Source organism: Candidozyma duobushaemuli, assembly GCF_002926085.2.
Source record: "Candidozyma duobushaemuli strain B09383 chromosome Unknown G_B09383, whole genome shotgun sequence".
NCBI classification, from domain to species: domain Eukaryota; kingdom Fungi; phylum Ascomycota; class Pichiomycetes; order Serinales; family Metschnikowiaceae; genus Candidozyma; species Candidozyma duobushaemuli.
Window position 1 is genome coordinate 433,863 of NW_020289896.1, and position 17,567 is coordinate 451,429.

Below are 17,567 nucleotides of genomic sequence, written 5' to 3' on the forward strand. Positions count from 1 at the left end.
ATTTCAATTTGCTTGCCATGGTTAATCGACTAAGGAGTTTAAACACCTCGGCGCATGCTGTCTCGGTTTGAAAGTCGAATGAATAAAACGTGAAATCTTTGCAAAATATTTTAATATGCGATGCCATATACTTATCAAATCCTTCAGGGTTGGGAGAGGATGATGCTAATGAAGTCGCAAGAAACGATGAGTTCGATTGCGAGGTATCCCAAGAGTTTCCTCTGGCTTTGAGTATCTTATCTATGATTGGAAAGCAAATCCAGATCTCTTTCTGTTGCGCAGTCGTGGGATCCGGTCGAAAAGTGAATACCATGTGGTGCTTCGACAAAAGTAGCGATCCGGTGATGTGGTGACCGCGTCTTGTCAACAAGACATGGTCAATCGAAGTTATGCTATTTTTTTCCATGGATAAAGATCGGTACTCTACCAGGCTTGTCGATCACAGTGGTCGTATTTCGAGCTCCGAGTAGTGCTGCGCTAGTCGCATTACACCTTATCAGTGCTTTCCTGCTTACAATAATACCCCAAACTGGTCTCTGTATTTTGGACTTTTATGATTGGAATAGGAGAATTCTCGTCCATAAAGCGCTTCATTAGCCCATTTCATAATTGTTGAAAGCTACTTATGTGATACTGACCTTTACAATACTATTCTACAGACGCAATGCCTCCTAGGGTTGAGATATTTTTATGTCTCGTGCGAGTTCCCTCTCTTCCTGACTGTAATGATTATAAACAATTAGCACCCATGAATAAGCTAGATTCCATCAAACTTGAAAATACCATTATTTGACAGCTTCTTCTTCGATTTCTTTTCTTTTCGTTTTGCCGAATCACTCGACGCGGCATTGTTTCCAGATTCCTCCTTTAGACCTCCCTGGGCAGAGGAAACATTTGTCTTCTGTTTTTTCACGACTCCGTCATCAGAACTATCATCACTGTCTTCAACTTTGATTCTTTTCTTTAATTGATCTGCTGTGACGTCATCAGAACCAATTGTAGTGTGATTGGTCATATCGCTCTCAGATTCACTTTCAGAATCTGACGCTGTATCATCTTCATCACTGTCACTCCAATGGTCATCTTCCGAACTGTGTAGCTCATTTTCTCGATCGCTCAGCTCGAACTCACCACTCCACACTTTGAGTCCTTCCATCCCCGAACTAATGAGCCTATAATCGTAGTCTATGTCAAGCCCTCCTACCTCGTCTAGTCCACCTAGCTTGCCCATGGCGGCTGAGTGTACTCTAGTTTCAACGACCTTTGATTTCTTATAATCCACTCTATGGATTAAGCCTTCACTATCACCACACCAAACGCAGTCGCTGAAGTTCTCATTGCCTGCGTTCATTGTAGGAACAATCGCATCGATGGATGCATTTTTATTAACCTTAATTCGCAGAATCTGGTCTGATAGCCTGTTGGAGGATTCTCTCCAGAGCGAAACGACGCCCTCACCATGAGATACCAAAACTGTATCATTTTTGCCCTGATTCACGTATTCTGTAGGATAACACATTGCGAGTAACTCGTCACCTTGATCATCAGACTGAGTCAATATGCCTTTTCTGATATCGAAGTGTGTCAATGTGGTAGATCCTAATGACAAATAGTGGTACGGTGACACTGCATTCATGGGTAAAATTTTATTCACCGAATCGTCATGCATGTTCTGAAGGTTGAATTTGACTTTATCGTTCAGGAGCTGCCTACTATCGTAGACATATACATGCCCATCATCGGTTCCTGCCAAAAGATACGGATGGGTTTGAGAAACGGCCATGGTTGTTATCGCATCTTTAGGATTTTCATAGTTAGAGCTGAGGTCCGTCTTAGCTACCACTTTGCCTGTCTCAGTGGAGGCCTTTTTGATCACATTATCGGTACCACCCGAGTAAAGAAATTCGCCAACAGAGTTTTCTTGGACCTCAAATACCACAGAGCGACATGAACCTTTGTGTCTTTTGGTCTTCCAGTTCATCTTCACTTCGTCTAAACTATCTTTGTAGTCTACTTGAGACCACCATACTTTGGCTAGCTTTGAGATATTTGTCTCATCCTTGATCGATTTCTCGTACTTTTCCTTTTTTCTCGCAAGACTATTCTCGAGAGCCTCAGCATCGTAAGAATGGCAATAGAGGTGCCCCGTTGCGAGGCCCGAGATCATTATAGGTCGAGTCGGATGCGCTGCAACCGAGAAAAGTGGTTCTTCATAGTTTATGGCAAGTATTGGAGGGACTTTGGACTCCTCTGAAGGACCGTTTGGTTTAGATTTGCTTTTCCTAGCCATTCTCTTTAGGGCCTTTCCTAGTAGCGCGGATAGTCATCGCGATCATCAAGACCACCCCATCTCACATACTAGGCTTCATGCAGTTTGAAAAATTTGTCTATGTGAAATACATGCTAAAATAATGGTCTAAAAAATATCGCCTGTACCTTCAAGCTTCTTCTCCTTTCTGAGTTTCCAGTATTCTTCGTTAAACTGCCAATAGTTATCACCGGTGACTGGATGCTGCTTCTTCACGAACCAATTTGGTTTGTAAGTAGATCTTGTGGCCTCTCTCTTCCTTTTCGCAGCCCTTTGTTTCTCCTCAACCCTGTGCTTCTCATTTGATGCCTCGTCATATCTACCATCTTCCATGGCTCTCTGATCGGGCCTCAATCTCGTATCGGTGGGCGCTAACCATGGCTTCAAAGTCTCAGGGAGATCATTCAAAGTCAACGCGAATGAAGTCAAGTTAAACGGCACCTTCGGGCGAGGTGCAGCCTGCCACACTAAAAATTTAGCTCCAGAATAAGGATCCTCGCTAGCCTTGGCGTCCTGTGAGTCGATCAATGAATCTCTTCTGGCTTTCTCGGACGTTTCAGACACTTTACGAGCAAATATCTTCAGGTTCCAGTGCCCTCCTATGGCCCAATGAGAATTTCCTTTATTGTCGTTCACAGTGCCTGATAATTGGTAGGCTGATGAAGCTTTCCATCCCCTTTGCTTCAAATCCACGACAATTACGTCTCCGGTTGTATGATTGGTGACCTCCATCTTTCCGTAGTTATCAACGGTGGGATTACCAACAATGATTCCCACCACCGAGGTGTTAACTTTCTTCCAGCTGTAAAGTTCTTCCTGAAGGACTTCACCCTTATTGGACTTCACACCCTTATCCGGTCTTATCACACAAAACATTTTTCCAAGGTGCTTGAAATCAAATGAACGCCCCCTGAATTGAGAATCGACAGCGTTTTCTCCATAGTAATCCCACTTCGGTGATTGAGCCTTGCATGCACTGATAGGTGGATGATGGCTCACTTGCTCGGATATCAACCTGAAATTCTGATCAGGACGAGCGTATTCAAAAGTCTCACCTAACAAAGGATTGAAAGGCTTGGCAATTCTGTTGATAGTTGAGGCATACTCTGAAGCTGCAAATGCCGCAACATATACCATCCTTAGTGTGGAGTCCTCAATAGAGGCAGCTTTTTGAAGAAGGTCGTTATATTCGACGTCTTCAGCGAGTCTTTGAAGAAGGGAGGTGCACTCATTGAATGATACTGGAAGCGTCATTCTAGTCATGTCCTTACCAATCATTGACTTCAAGATACCCCATAAACCCACTTTGGGCCTATTGTCTTCATCATAAGCAAGCCTCGACCGAGGAGGCTTCTCATAACCTAAGAAAGAGCCTTCCTGAGTCAAGATGTTCAACACCTTCTCTTGAGCTTCATTTGCGACGTTGTCTGCACGTTCAACTTCAAGCTTGGGCTGGCCCTCGATCACTGGCTGTTCCTCTGTTCGTTCCACATCCTTCGTGTCACTTCTCTGATCTTGGGGTGCATCTCCGTCAGAACGGGAAAGAGAAGCTGCGCCAGTTGCGACACCTGTCGCAGCTAACCCGGTATTCCTGTTAGCATCACCTGCCTCTTCAGTGGCAATTTCGCCACTTTGTGTATCGGTACCACCGACCTCAGCACTACGACTAGTTTGCGGCTGATCTGGTTCATCGAATTCGTCGGCATCAAAAAATTCATCATCCGAATCATGAAAGATTTCCTCAAGCAAGGCGGAGTCGGCTGATTGAGCCTTTTCTTGAGCAGATGGCTGTGCTTCAGACGGGGCATTAGGTGGTGTTGCTGAAAAGAATCCATTTGCCAGCTCATTTGAAACTTGCGGGGACAGTATTCCCCTCGACTCAAGGAGCTTTCTAATCTTGTACTTTTTACCCTCAAATTGCGCCAAAGTCTGTTCACGCTTCTGAATTTCACTCTCTAATTGCCGGATGGAGGACTCCCAGAGCTTATTTATCTCATCTTGTCTCTCGATACGTTTAAAAAGCTTCTTCTCTCGCGATTGCACCAGCTGGTCGTATTGCTCAATCAAAGTGTGTACGTTAGAAAGTGTCTTTAGACCAACGTTGTAGGGTTCGCTATCAATCTTGTCACTCAATGCCTTGAACAAATCAAGAAGACTTGAAATCTCGATAAGAAGGGATCGTTTTGTGGCAAGCATGGAATCTCTAGACAGTCTCGTAGCATCGTCCAGACTTGGGTCACCCAGCCCATTAAGAATCGAGAGGGAGTCTGAGTCTTCAGACTCGTGATCGAGATCGTAATCAAAATCTTCCTTCGTCATCACTGATTGGGCACCATCGAAGCTTTTCCTGACGTCAGTGAGTTTGTTTTCCTTGATTTGCAGTAAGTTGGGAGAAGTCGCAGTACCTTTGTTTTCCGAATTTCCCACTGGAAGGTTGTCCTCGTGATCTGAGCCAGTAAAAGAACTCAAAGAAACTTGGCTCGAGCTCTTCTTGTGCTTGTTGCGACGAAGAAGATGCAATCGTTTCTTCTTCTTTTCGTCGTCCCCTTGAAGACCGGCTTCGTCGATTGAGGAGCGAGTTCCATCGTCCAAAGACTCCCGAATACTAGTCCCTTCATTAGTTGCGACATTGGAGTTTGCATTCTCGGAATTGACCTTTCTCCTTTGCCTCAAGTTGTCCTTCGAGATGGTGATAGCATTTTGTAAGGTCCATACCCAACGGTTTGTCTCCACTGGGTGGTTAGCCTTTAAGTGCCATTTGATGCCATTTTTGCCAATGATCTCGAACTTGAGCTTTTCGGAGGAATCAAGGTGCAAAGTTGCCAATCCAATATTCAATGATCCTCTGCAAGCGTTATTTGTATCGCCTTGGTCAGCATAGTAGGAGAGAATTCCATACTGATCCAAAACAAAGTAACGTAACTTGTAGCCAGATGCGAAGTTGGTCCATTTTCTTAAGTACCCTTTGTAAGTGGGAGCACTTCCAGTTTTCATTGGATTGCTTGCACTTACCACCGAGTCCATGATGTTCAGATCCTTGGACGCATGCTTCAAAAGTTTTCTTATCGGATCATTTCTGCTCACCAAATCTATTGGCAACTTCCCACGTTTGTCACGTTTGAAGGGGTCACCACCGTGCTTGAGAATCCAATCACACATTTCGACGTCTTCTTTACCAATAAACTCATGCAACACGGTATTTCCGGTTTCGGGATCCGCTCCATTGATATCTAAAAGTTCTGCAGCTCTTGGGTTAAGAACTAAAAGTTGTTCAAGACTGTCAAAGTCTCTAGCACTAAAGTATTGACGCAATTGAGTGGCGGATTTCTCAACAAACTTAGCCCTTTCAAATTGCATCAATTGAGCGATATTGGCATCCCTCGCCAATTCGACAGGCTGCTGATTTTCCGCGTTGGTAACCGTGTCATTTATTCCTGGCAATGAGAGAAGATATTTCACAACATTGTAACGAGAAGCCCCAGCAGCTAGATGCAAAGGCGTATTACCGTCAGAATCTTGAGCATTGATATCAAAGTTATAAGCCTTGCTGTCAATCAAATTCTGAATCGTAGTCAAAGGGGCAACCTGTACAGCGAAATGAAGGATCGTCTCCCTCAATCTCACCAATTCTGTGGTATCGACAACTGAGTCGATGGAATCAAGCTCTTTGATCACGGAATCGATCTTCGATTCATCGCCCGCTCTTAACGCATCAATGAGCTTGAGCCGTAAAAGTGAGGCGTTTAAGTGTTGAGACATTGATATCTAACAATGCACTCTAGTCTCGATTATCAACAGTTAGAAAAAATGATACTTCCAGGTATGCAATTAGGGAGTAGCAAGGATGGTGTAACACAGAATGACGTTTGTGAGCAAGGTATACTCTTCTCGGTTTGGCACGTGACCATCGTCACAGTGGCTGTGAGAGACTCCGGCAACCCCGCTTTCTGTGCCAGAGCGAAATCGCAGAAGTTGAGTTATTGCCAATCAAAACACAGCTTACTTCAGAATTATATGGGCATTAAGCTTTAAACAAATTCTGCATAATTGTTCTCGTCAAATCTTTGCCTCTAAAGTCGTTAAGTTTATGCCTCTTATCCACCAATATTTAGCGTAAATCCCCATGCTCGGTTTTCTTATCGCTGGCCATGACACTCTGCAATTAGGAATCATTTCATTTCTGTTCATTTTTCGGAGAAATGTTTCGTTTCAAAATTACAAGGAAAACTAAGAACAACAGCCTACAGTATGAAGGCTACGCGAGAAGACATCAGGCGGAAAGTGATTTGCCTAACCACAAAGTCTTGGCATTTTTCTAGAGCTGCAATAAAAGTGGACAAGTGTATGGGATGGTAAGTCAATTCTGCGCTGTCAAGCGGCTTGAGTGTTCGAAATGACGTCCTTACAGTCAAGCTATAGTAGAACCATTAGCAAGTACTGTTTGCTTCCATTACCTCCCAAAATTAGCTGGGACACGTCTATAAAAAAGGGTCTTATACTCAACATGTCTTATCAAGTCACACTCGCTCGAGGTTAGTTGAAGTGATTATTCTGGCATTTCGGTTGTGCGCAGACATCCCGACACGATGGTAACAAATTATTGAGACAGAAAAAAAAAAAAAAAAAAAAAAAAAAAAAGACCCGATCTCAACCACACAAACACACACGTTGTTATTAAACTGAAACGAGCGACGCTGGGCAAAGTCTCGGCTAATAATTCTATCTGGTATCCTTTAAATAACCAATATCCCAAGACACGCTTTTGAGTTCGTGAAGCCTTTCCATTGTCATTTTGACACCACATCCGAATCTCACTTTGAGGTGGCCACCAAAGAATTCTCGCTCCGTTTGACACCTTTCTCAACGTTGAAAATCGTGAATTGACTCTGCTCCGGATAACCTATCATAGCAGTATCCTCAAGTTGTTGGACCGCCATTCTTTTGTATGATCAATAGAAACTGCATGCCATCAAAACTTGTTGGGAACAATACTCACATCTTTTTGGAATCAAACAGCGAGTAAATTATCCCAAATCCATCTGCTCCAATTCTCATGCATCGCCCTACTTGGTCAGTATGGGCCATACTCTATAGCATAATTTTTTTGGTCGCTGAGACCAACGCTATTGGAATAACAGTTCCCGCAATCAGCTCAGCTAACCCAAGCTTTTATCTTCATCTGAGAACCTACTCAATTGTGTCGGGTATCGAACATCCAAAGATGACTTGGTCTTTGTGTCGTTAGAAACCGGCGATCGGCAGCCCTCGCAAAAATTAAATTTCAAGGTTATTGATGATGACAACAACATTCTTCGAGCGGCAGATGATATTGCTAATGGGATATCGTTCATCTTCACTAACCTCAATAATCCAATTCAGATTGAAGAAGATAATCTGTTTAATTTTTTGAACAAGTTCAGCCCGAGAAAAGAAAGCACAGGGAGTGATAAAGCCAGGGATGGAAAATATGGGCACTTATTGGATCCAAGCATCGGAAACTCTTTCATTCATATATGCTTTGATAATATATTCTACGACAGGTCGTGGAGCTTCAAAAAGCAAACGAGAGACGTTGATCTTCGCGTCCAAGTCAAAAATGCCACTACCTTGCTGCAAGTTAACTTCAACGAATTCGCCAAATATTTCAAAAGGATAAGCCTTGCAGAAGACAAGCATCTGAGTTTATCCTCAGATGCAATGAGGGAATTTACCCAGGAACATTTCGAAGAGGCCACTAATCTATTAGCTGTCCAGTTGGATAAGATCAGCGAACAACTCAAAAACTCCGAGGATATTTTAAACAGTCTTAAAGAGCATGAGTCACGATTGAGGGATGTGAATGAGGCAATATTCGCCAAGTACACAAAAACTTCGGTTGCAATTCTCGTATCCATTTGTCTTTTTGGCTTTTTGCAGATAGCATACTTCAAATTCTATTTGAAACGCAAAAGAATAATATAGTGATCTGCTTCGCATCTCACTTGATGTCATTAAAATTCATATATCGATAATAATACGATTTAATACCGCGATTCAATCCATCACTAATCCACTTGCGACTCCTCTCATTTTCTCGTTGTTAATGATACTCTGGCAGATGTGTCTTTGTGATGCTCCATCAATCAACTCACCTTGATCAGAATAAGACATGCTCTCTTCATAGCCCATTCTGATTCTTGGCTCTGTGATTCCTAGTTCACAAGATGCTAATGCCTTTATCACATTATAATAACGCAGTATCGTACCCCTCACGTTCCTATCAATGTTAGCATCATTCCTGTCGCTATAGATTTCCCATGATGATCCTTCCTCTAATCTTGTGATGGCCATGTTTCCATCTCCAGGGGTGTAGTCGTTATGATTGCCAGAGGACAACCTGCTAGTGCTTTCATGATTTTTTGATTTGATCGTTTTACTCAACCAAATAAATCCATTCATACCAACGACAATACTCACATTTCCCGGCAAATCGAAAGAGTGATTCTTTTGCTTAATAATTAAACTGGAGGGCACCAGCAAAAAAACACCGTTTCTCAATTTGCCATACTTCAAAGACCTTGTGTGTAATGAAGCCATTCCGTTATTGAAAATAGTCTGAACTTCTGCATTGAGTAAGTCTCCTTCCTTCAAAAATGATCTCATTTGCAATTCATCACTTTCAGATTTTCGTCTCAAGATGCCTCCAGGCAAGTTCACAGATCCAAGCATCAAAACAGCATCTTGCTTTGCTCCAATATTGACCTTCCATCTTTTTTGACCAACCTCTGTTATACGGCCAACAACATGATCACCTGTTTCAGGTTCATACCTTCCTCGCAATGGTACAACACTGAGCAATCGGTTGACCCTCGAAATGTTGCCGGCCATGGCCGAATAAGTCATATTCTCTAAGAAGTAAACACCGTGTCCCTTCATCCATATCGGATCGTCTGTTATCAATTCGCCAGGGGTTACAATCGAATTTGCGTTTCCGTCAACGGTATGTGTCGCCCCGATTAACGGTTCTTCAGATCCCTCTACCTCTTCCTCAGAATCTGATTGGTAATCTTCAAGGGGTTTTGACATGTGCAAGGATCTCTTTGGGCGCGAAATCGCTAGAATAGGTTCTGACATTGGACGTAAAAATGGGGTCAAGACCGTTGCGATGATGATGAGCTTGTACACTGCTTGTGCGCGATGGATTAAAATCTAAAAATTCAACAATCCAATTGAGCTGGCCCAGTGCGAAACACTCATCACAGTTATTGATCGGGGTTGTCTTATGAATGGCAGATTTTTCACGAATCTTTTTAATAGACTAGTTACTAAATCACTGCTTCTTCATCTTGGTCGATCACAGATTCAACGACAGAAACCTTTCAGAATGAGCTCGAAGTTTTTGTGCCCTGTGGCTCGAGGAATGAAGGAATTGGACAAATCTGTCTTCGAAAAAGAAGTTGATCTTCTTGTTGCCAAGTTTTCAAACCCACGTTACGTCGGTGAGTTCACAAAAGTATGCAAAAACCAGCTCTTGAACGTGCCAAATGTGAAGCACATTGTGAAGATTGAGAACACCAAGGGAGTTCTTCTCCGAGACGATATCGATGATATTGATACTTATAAGCTGAGCTTACCGTCTGAGGCTCTAGAGTTGATGGAAGCTCACGGCATCGAAGTCAGACCTTACAAAATGAAACTAGACTACGATTTCTGGAAAGCTGATGATATTTTGCAGGCAATCTTGCCAACAGAGTTGTTGAGCGAGAGTCCCAGTGGTTTTGCTCAAGCCGGTCACATTGCTCACATGAATCTTAGGAACGAATTCAAACCCTACGGTGCTTTGATAGGGCAGGTCATTTTGGATAAGAATCCAACTATCAAGACAGTTGTTGATAAGCTTGACACGATTAGTAACAAGTTCAGAGTCTTCGATATGAAACTTTTAGCCGGTAAGAACAATTTTTTGGTTGAGCAGCATGAAAGTGGATGTAAGTTCAGATTCGACTTTAGCACAACATTTTGGAATTCACGTCTCAACACTGAGCATGAGAGGCTCATCTCAATTTTCAACCCTGGAGATGTTGTTGCGGATGTATTTGCAGGAGTCGGACCCTTTGCTGTTCCCGCAGCGAAGAAAGGTGTTTTAGTTTTGGCGAACGACTTGAACCCAGAATCATATAAATATCTTAGCGAGAATGCTTCAATCAATCACGCACTGCACTTTTTAAAGGGCTACAACTTGGATGGTCGTGAGTTTATAAGGCTGTCACCAAGACTCCTTTTCGATTGGAATAACCGTGAAGGTTTTGTTGAAAAGCGCAAAGTAAGCAAGAGAAGACGAACAGACGGCACATCTACTGATGGAGTCCTATCCGTTAAAATTCCAACATTTATCTCCCAATACGTTATGAATCTACCTGGCTCATCTATTGACTTCCTCGATGAATTCATAGGGCTTTACAGCCATGATCCTGACGTTGAACAGTGTGTGAAGAATGCAGAAGATTTCACACTTCCGACAATTAATGTTCACTGCTTCGAGAAATATGCGCATGATTCTCCAGAACCGACAATGGAAGAGCTTCACCGGAGGGTTCATGCCCGCATCATAGAAAAAATCCAGTTTCCCGCTCCAATAGAGGACTTCACATTTCATTTGGTTCGCAAAGTTGCACCAACCAAACCAATGTTTTGTGTTTCCTTTATTCTTCCGGAGGAGGTTGCGTTCAAGAAGGTATAAACAAGTGATATAAAAAACAAGTTTAAATCCATTCAAGGGAAAGTTGGCGTTGGCACTGCCACAATTAGAAAACCTCAATGAGTCAAGTATACGAGACACCACATCTTTGATCTACGCGTCGCGTCTGCTCGATGCTTCGCGAACTTTTGACCGAAGTCTTTTATCCTGGGAACTCTATTCTGTCAAAGCTGTCCACATTGTAACAAACTTATGATATCCCTTCACAGCAATCTTTCTCTGCTCATAATTTCAACAATCGACAATCCTCGAAACTTAATCACCTTGGTGGCAAGTGATCGTGCCATGTCAGAATCCGAATTTGACCAATTTATCCATTCATTGATAATTGCTTTTACGTTCTGCATCATCCAATTGAGCCTATTTTGTTTCCTACGACCTCGATTTGATCCATTATACCAACCTCGCTGCACGTATGTCCCGGATATTGAACGAGTGGAGAGACCAGGTGACGGGTTTTTTGAGTGGTTGTTTCCAACATGGAGCGCACAAATACTGGCTTATCTCGACAACGGTCTAGATGCTTACTTTTTCCTTCGCTTTCTCGTCTTTTTACTTCTATTTTTCCTGTGTTGTGGCTTTCTCAATATCGCCATCTTGGTACCGATCAATCTCTCTACATCAGAGGACGCAAGAGCCAGCATTCTTCGACGTATGAGCATTCATATCACTGAAAATGAGGCGAAAGCACTGCTTAACTTTTATTTTGTTTGTGCTGTCATAACAATTTCAACGCTACACTTCTTGTTGATTAAAGAAACCAAGACTGCCTTAAAAATCAGGTCGGCTTATATGGAATCTCCTCGCTACAAAATGCTCGTGTCATCACGGGTCGTCCTTATCTCTGGGATACCACATCATATGCGGAACCATTCCAGTCTTGCTGCTTTCTGTGCATCTTTCGCCGGCAATATAGAACAATTGTGGTTTGTGGATGACTTTCGTGAAACTGCAATGAATGTGCGAGAAGCACAGACAGCGTTTGAACTTTTGGAAAGGAGTGAATCAATATGTCTTGCTAGAGGAATATCGGCTAGTTCTTATTTTCAGTATCCACCATACCAACTTGTGCTTCCAAATTTTGAGAAATTAGGTATACGTTCAAGATTTCTTCTATCGTCGTGGGTGACAATGTTTATGGGATTAGAGAAGCAACCCATGCGCAGTTGGTGCATCAGTCAGATAATAGAAAGCAACAGGCAGGTGAATGAACGACTTAAAAAAGGTGAAGGAAGAACAGATAAGGCCTTTATCGAGTTTCAGAGTCAGTCTTCTGCACGCATTGCAAACCAGTGTATCAATTTGTCAGGAAAATATTTTGGCAAAACAATTACTGATGTCGATCCCAGGGATATTTTCTGGTCGAATTTGCTTGAGGAAACTGAAGTGGTGAGACAGCTTAAATACTTCCTTATACGGATTGCTCTCTTGTGTGCAATAGGATTTTCCGTGCTTCCCGTTTCCATTATTGGGTTCTTCTTCCAGGCAGTCTCTCACCTGATTTCATCAATAAACGGAGTGAATAATCTTCCTCCGGAAGCTCGCAGTCTTATCGCCAATGTTCTACCCTCCCTTATGCTAAACATTTACACTATGTGCCATCTTGAGCTTATAAAATCACTCCTCAAACATGGCACTATATGGACTGGTCAAGAGCTACAGCTCCTTTTACAGCGGTGGTATTTCTTGTCTCTCTTCGTTCATCAGTTCCTCGCTGTATCAATTTCAACCAGTGTTACTAAAATCTTTTTGCTGATCATTCAAAGGCCATCTACACTACCAATTTTACTTGCAAGGAATCTTCCCGAGGCTGCTCACTTTTTCTACCGTCATCTCGCAGTCAAAATTCTTGCTGTTTGTGGTGCTGACTTTTTGAGGATTGGAGGACTACTAAACCACCTTGTGATTCAACCTTTGACTACCTTCACTCCCCGAGAAAAATTTCACAGGTCCACAAGGCTTCCTTGTCCCCAATGGGGACTACTTTACCCTATCTTATCATTATATGGTGTGATTGGGGTCACCTACTGTGTGATTTCCCCAGTGATCACGGTGCTTTTGCTCCTAGTCTTCTTCGTTATCTTAGTCTACTACAAATACGCTCTTCAGTTTGTCTACACTACAACTAACCCATCCGAGACATACGGAAGGCTATATTTCAATGCGCTCTCGCTGCTCTATTGGGGAATCTATTGTCTTGAATTCAGCATTGTTGGCTTTACTTTCAAAAAGCTCAATACCAAGCTCACAGGTACTACATTTTCACAACGGCTTGCGATGATTGCAGCCTTGTTACTAACTGGTTTCATACATTCGTCTGTGGTGTCGAAATATTCTAAGTACTTCAAATACCCTCCTATTGTTACGTCTGGCACAAGTTTTACCGAGGTAGGTAGGAAGCTGTCAAAAGGCCAGTTGTATAAACATCCATGTTACAGGTGGAAGGTGCCAAAGGTTTGGCTTCCAGATGATGGCAGTAATCTAGCTGGTGAAGCACTCATTGAGATCGAAGAGTTGTCTTCGGGTCATATTTCAGCTAGTTTCTCTGGCGCAACAGTCATGAAAGAACGAAAGGAATTGATTCATATACATGACGGTACTCCTTAACCCTCATATTTCGTGTATAATGTCAGAAAGCTCGATCCATTCACTAACTAGTGTCCATTTATCATTTGTAGAAGGAGTAGAGTCATGTCCATATACCACAACATTGTCAACTTTTGCGATGGCATGGTATAAGTTAGATGTCGTGATATTCTCATCTTCATCTTGACATACGACCTCATTTTTCTTCACCAAGTAGGCATCATGGCTTTCGACTTTCATTTGTTGTCCCACAAGTTTAAGTCCCCTGAAGTTTCTAACATCGACTGTTTTTTCACCTATGCTTTCTTTAGTTGATGATGCTTCAAAATAGTCATTAACAGCAGCATCTCCACTATATCTGATTGAAACCGAAATCACACTTGCAGTAGCAGAAGGCAATTCGTTGCAGTTGGTCAAGTCTAAACGTCCTGGCATTTTACCACATGTGACCTGTAGAGTTATGTGAAATGTTATGGCGCGTCTTGCCTCACGCGCACGGTAACTCTGTCAGGGGACCATTCTAAAACCTGTCGTCGAGGGCATTAGTCCAGCAACGACACGAAACTCTTAACCAGTGATTTTTACAAACATTTTGACAGTTTTCATCGCCTTCCCCGAGTACTAGAAACGTAAAATCCCGACTTATTTCGCCACTCCGTCTTCCAACTCCTCCCTATCATAGTTGGGGTTGCAATCATTTCTTGAAAGAAAAAAAATCACTGGTAGCAATTGATTTTAGATACCAGTGACAGTTTGCATCAAGGTTTGAGACGTCGCCGAGCACACTCATTTTGTGACCCCATGGGGTTTAGTTTATGAGAGTAAGGAGCAGATTTGATAGCGGTATGCAATATTCTATTTAACTCACCTGTGCCCTCAACTTGCCGTGATGCGTAATAAGGGGCATGGTTACTCACGGTCAATAGACTTATGTAAGATATGTTCCCTCATAAACAATGAAGAGAAGTAACCTAGGCCAATCATCATAGTACTGAACACGAATGTGCCCCGGCAACCACTGTCGTATGCTTTCTTGATGACATCAGCAATTTCTGGTGTAACCTCCTTCACGAAGCTTGTATTCTCAAGAGCTCGCTTAATTATTTTCGCAGCAAGTTCATGGTCATCAACGACGTCCTTGATTGTGGTCGTAAGACGAGTTCGTGTGACTGACTGAAATATAGCGCTGGCTATTGAGACCCCCAATGTAGATCCTGTCGCCCTAAACGTATACTGGATCGATGTTGTACACGCTTGAAACTTTACGGGCACTGAGGCAATAAGGGATAGTAAAGTGACGGTGATGATGCAAGAATAGCCTAGACCAGGAAGTAACATCAACGTAAATTGTTTGAATTGAGAAGCTTCGGGGCTAAGCGTCAAGATTCTGGTCATTCCACCGAGAGCCACGAAACCAACAAGTATAGTGAGTGTATAGTACCTCCCAGTCTTCCTCATGTATAAACCGGCCCCCACTGACCCTATCGATACAGCAAAAAAATTAGGTATCAATCTTTCACCACTTTGTGTGGACGTCATATCCATGACTGTCTGAAAATAGAGTGGGATGTAGAATAAGTAGGTAAAAAACCCCATGGTGTAAAACCAATTCGCCAAAGAAGATGACAATACAGTGCGTTCTAACATAATCTTTATAGGAATGATCGGCTCCAGAGCAATGCAGCTTTCGGTGTAAATGAACAGAATCAAAAATATGAAGGATAGAACCAAAATTCCCAGAAAAGTTTTTGATGTGTAACTAATTTCTTTACCACCAAGTGAGGCAGCAATCAAAATTAACATTAATGATCCGACGAGGAAAAAAGACCCTAAGAAGTCAACACGCTTGAGTTTTTCCTTGAAATCGCCACTAGGCACCCCTAAGCCTGGGGAGCCCTTCGGAAGATTCAAGTTGATTTGAATAGAAATTCCGGCTATTAAAGCTAGCGGGATTTGAAATATGAACACCCATCTCCAACCAAAGTAGTCAGACACAAGACCTCCAATTACACCGCCTGAAGCGGCTCCGAGGCCGAAAAATATGTTTGCTAACCCTTGATAGAGGCCTCGATCTCTCAAGGGAATGAGATCGGACATTGTGATTGTTCCCAAAGTAGTAAGGCCTGAACCACCACAACCAGTTACGAATCTCCCGAAAACGAGAAGCCAGAGATTATCAGTCACACAGATACAACACCCGATTGCAAATAAAGCGCAGCACAAAATGAGAAGACTTTTGCGGCCGAAGAGGTCCAGTAGTTTACCTAATAAAGGTTGGAGAGCAGAACATGAAAGTAAATAAGCTGTTGCAATCCAACCAATATTTTGCACCGCATCAAGCTCTGAAGCAATCACCGTTAGAAGAGTTGTGACAACGGTCGTGTCCAACGCCGCCAAAAATGCTGCTAGATATAAGCAGGTGATGACTGCTATAAGCTGCGAGTTAGGAAGAGCGTACTTTGAAGTGGCATCCATAGAGTCATTAGCCGCTCCATAGTCTTCGTCATTTTGATAAGTAACTAATCCATCCTCATTAGCAACTTCATTGACCAAAATTCCGGCTGATCCTGTGGAGACGTCATTTATCACATTGTGTGATAGTAAATGTTCATGGGATCCAGTTCTTTTCATCTGTAGTGAGAACTTTCCAAGATAAGCTCGGGATTTATATTCGTTCGCAGCGGCGCGGAATTGATGGTGATTAGGATCCGCGCTTAGAGCCACAACTACGGTATTACTAACGAGGAACCAAGTTTGATGCCGAATTGAGTAGATTTCGAGCGCTTTTTGAACAACCTTAGGTACTTCTTTTCGGAGTCGTGACATTCTCTTGACGCTTCCAGATTATAGGCCTTCAGTAACAACGACTCTTCGTCATCTAGTCATCATTCCATACGAGTTGGACAAATTGTCCTTCTCAGACATCGATAACTTTCGCTGTCGACTTTCATTTTTCGATTTTTCACTGATAAATCTTTATTGGAGAATGTTTTCTTTACGTGACAGCTTTTAAATGAGGAGGCAATTTCGTTTACCACTCAGCAGTATTTTGCAGTTGTAACTTTATCAGAAACCAATCTTTCGTATAAAAGAAAAACAAACAAATATTGAATGCATCAGAAGGACCTTTCCAACGAAGGAAATCGTGATGAATATGTCTTCTCCTAATAACCCCCTTTGGTATGGCCTTATTATCGTGAAGCACCGCTTTGTAACCCCGATTATACCTTATACCCTCCAACTTAAACTACGTCGCGTTAGAGCCAGGATTAATTTTTTTTTTTTTTTTTTTTTTTTTAATAGAATGTATTAGCAGGACACTTCTAACGGAGGATTCCCCTCCATTAGGAGCCAAAACTATATCGCTATAGAAACACAACCCACTAATCAAGCACCCAAATGTCTTCCCTTACCGAAAAGGCGCGACAGACTTCATCCTGAACTTCAGGCCCTGATCCATCTAGAGGAAGGCATTTGTTGTTGGTATTGTCTCATCCATACCCTCATCTACCCATCGGCAGAACTTGGCGTATGGCCTTCTTCATCTCCCGAATCAGAAAGATGGACAATTGTCCCCTTCTGCTTCAGTTCGTCGTCGTTTGCCGTACATGAGTTTCACCACCTTCAACTAATCTTTTTTTTTTTTCTTTAATAGAATTGCCATTTTAATGATACTTCATTTCTAGGACGCCTGTAAGAACTATTTCCTTCCAACAGAACCTATATCGTTTCGAGACCTACACACTTTTTTTTTTTTCCTTTTTTTTTCCTGCACATGCAGGAGAACGTAATTCCCATTGCAGCTGTATAACAATCGGCACCAGAATTATCTGTACAGTAAGGTCGCGTGGTCTAGTTGGTTACGACGTCTGCTTCACACGCAGAAGGTCCCCAGTTCGAGCCTGGGCGTGATCAGTTTTTTTTTCGGTTAAACAG

The 17,567-nt window shown here is 42.6% G+C and overlaps 6 protein-coding genes and 1 non-coding gene across 7 annotated transcripts; 3 read left to right on the forward strand and 4 right to left on the reverse strand. All coding sequences in view use genetic code 12, as the record gives it.

Moving 5' to 3' along the window:
- Nucleotides 1–757: 757 nt before the first annotated feature.
- On the reverse strand, nt 758–2,167 carry JIP5 (Jip5p; the record flags this gene model as incomplete). Its single annotated transcript, XM_025483619.1, has 1 exon — nt 758–2,167. The coding sequence occupies one exon, from the start codon at nt 2,165–2,167 to the stop codon at nt 758–760; it is 1,410 nt and encodes a 469-aa protein (XP_025335854.1).
- A 249-nt stretch (nt 2,168–2,416) lies between these two features.
- On the reverse strand, nt 2,417–6,067 carry CXQ87_005192 (oxysterol-binding protein related protein; the record flags this gene model as incomplete). The annotated part of the gene is made up of 1 exon (XM_025483620.1): nt 2,417–6,067. The coding sequence occupies one exon, from the start codon at nt 6,065–6,067 to the stop codon at nt 2,417–2,419; it is 3,651 nt and encodes a 1,216-aa protein (XP_025335855.1).
- Nucleotides 6,068–6,812: 745 nt separating this feature from the next.
- CXQ87_005193 (p24 family protein) lies at nt 6,813–8,269 on the forward strand (the record flags this gene model as incomplete). The annotated part of the gene is made up of 2 exons (XM_025483621.1): nt 6,813–6,824; nt 7,475–8,269. The coding sequence occupies 2 exons, from the start codon at nt 6,813–6,815 to the stop codon at nt 8,267–8,269; spliced, it is 807 nt and encodes a 268-aa protein (XP_025335856.1).
- A 72-nt stretch (nt 8,270–8,341) lies between these two features.
- Nucleotides 8,342–9,175, reverse strand: CXQ87_005194 (exosome non-catalytic core subunit; the record flags this gene model as incomplete). Its single annotated transcript, XM_025483622.1, has 1 exon — nt 8,342–9,175. The coding sequence occupies one exon, from the start codon at nt 9,173–9,175 to the stop codon at nt 8,342–8,344; it is 834 nt and encodes a 277-aa protein (XP_025335857.1).
- Nucleotides 9,176–9,671: 496 nt separating this feature from the next.
- On the forward strand, nt 9,672–11,027 carry CXQ87_005195 (tRNA (guanine) methyltransferase; the record flags this gene model as incomplete). The annotated part of the gene is made up of 1 exon (XM_025483623.1): nt 9,672–11,027. One exon carries the CDS (start codon nt 9,672–9,674, stop codon nt 11,025–11,027), a length of 1,356 nt encoding a protein of 451 aa, XP_025335858.1.
- A 2,628-nt stretch (nt 11,028–13,655) lies between these two features.
- Nucleotides 13,656–14,066, reverse strand: CXQ87_005196 (uncharacterized protein; the record flags this gene model as incomplete). Its single annotated transcript, XM_025483624.1, has 1 exon — nt 13,656–14,066. One exon carries the CDS (start codon nt 14,064–14,066, stop codon nt 13,656–13,658), a length of 411 nt encoding a protein of 136 aa, XP_025335859.1.
- A 3,406-nt stretch (nt 14,067–17,472) lies between these two features.
- On the forward strand, nt 17,473–17,546 carry CXQ87_005197. Its single transcript has one exon. It is a non-coding gene; the product is annotated as a tRNA-Val (tRNA).
- The last annotated feature ends 21 nt before the right edge of the window (nt 17,547–17,567 follow it).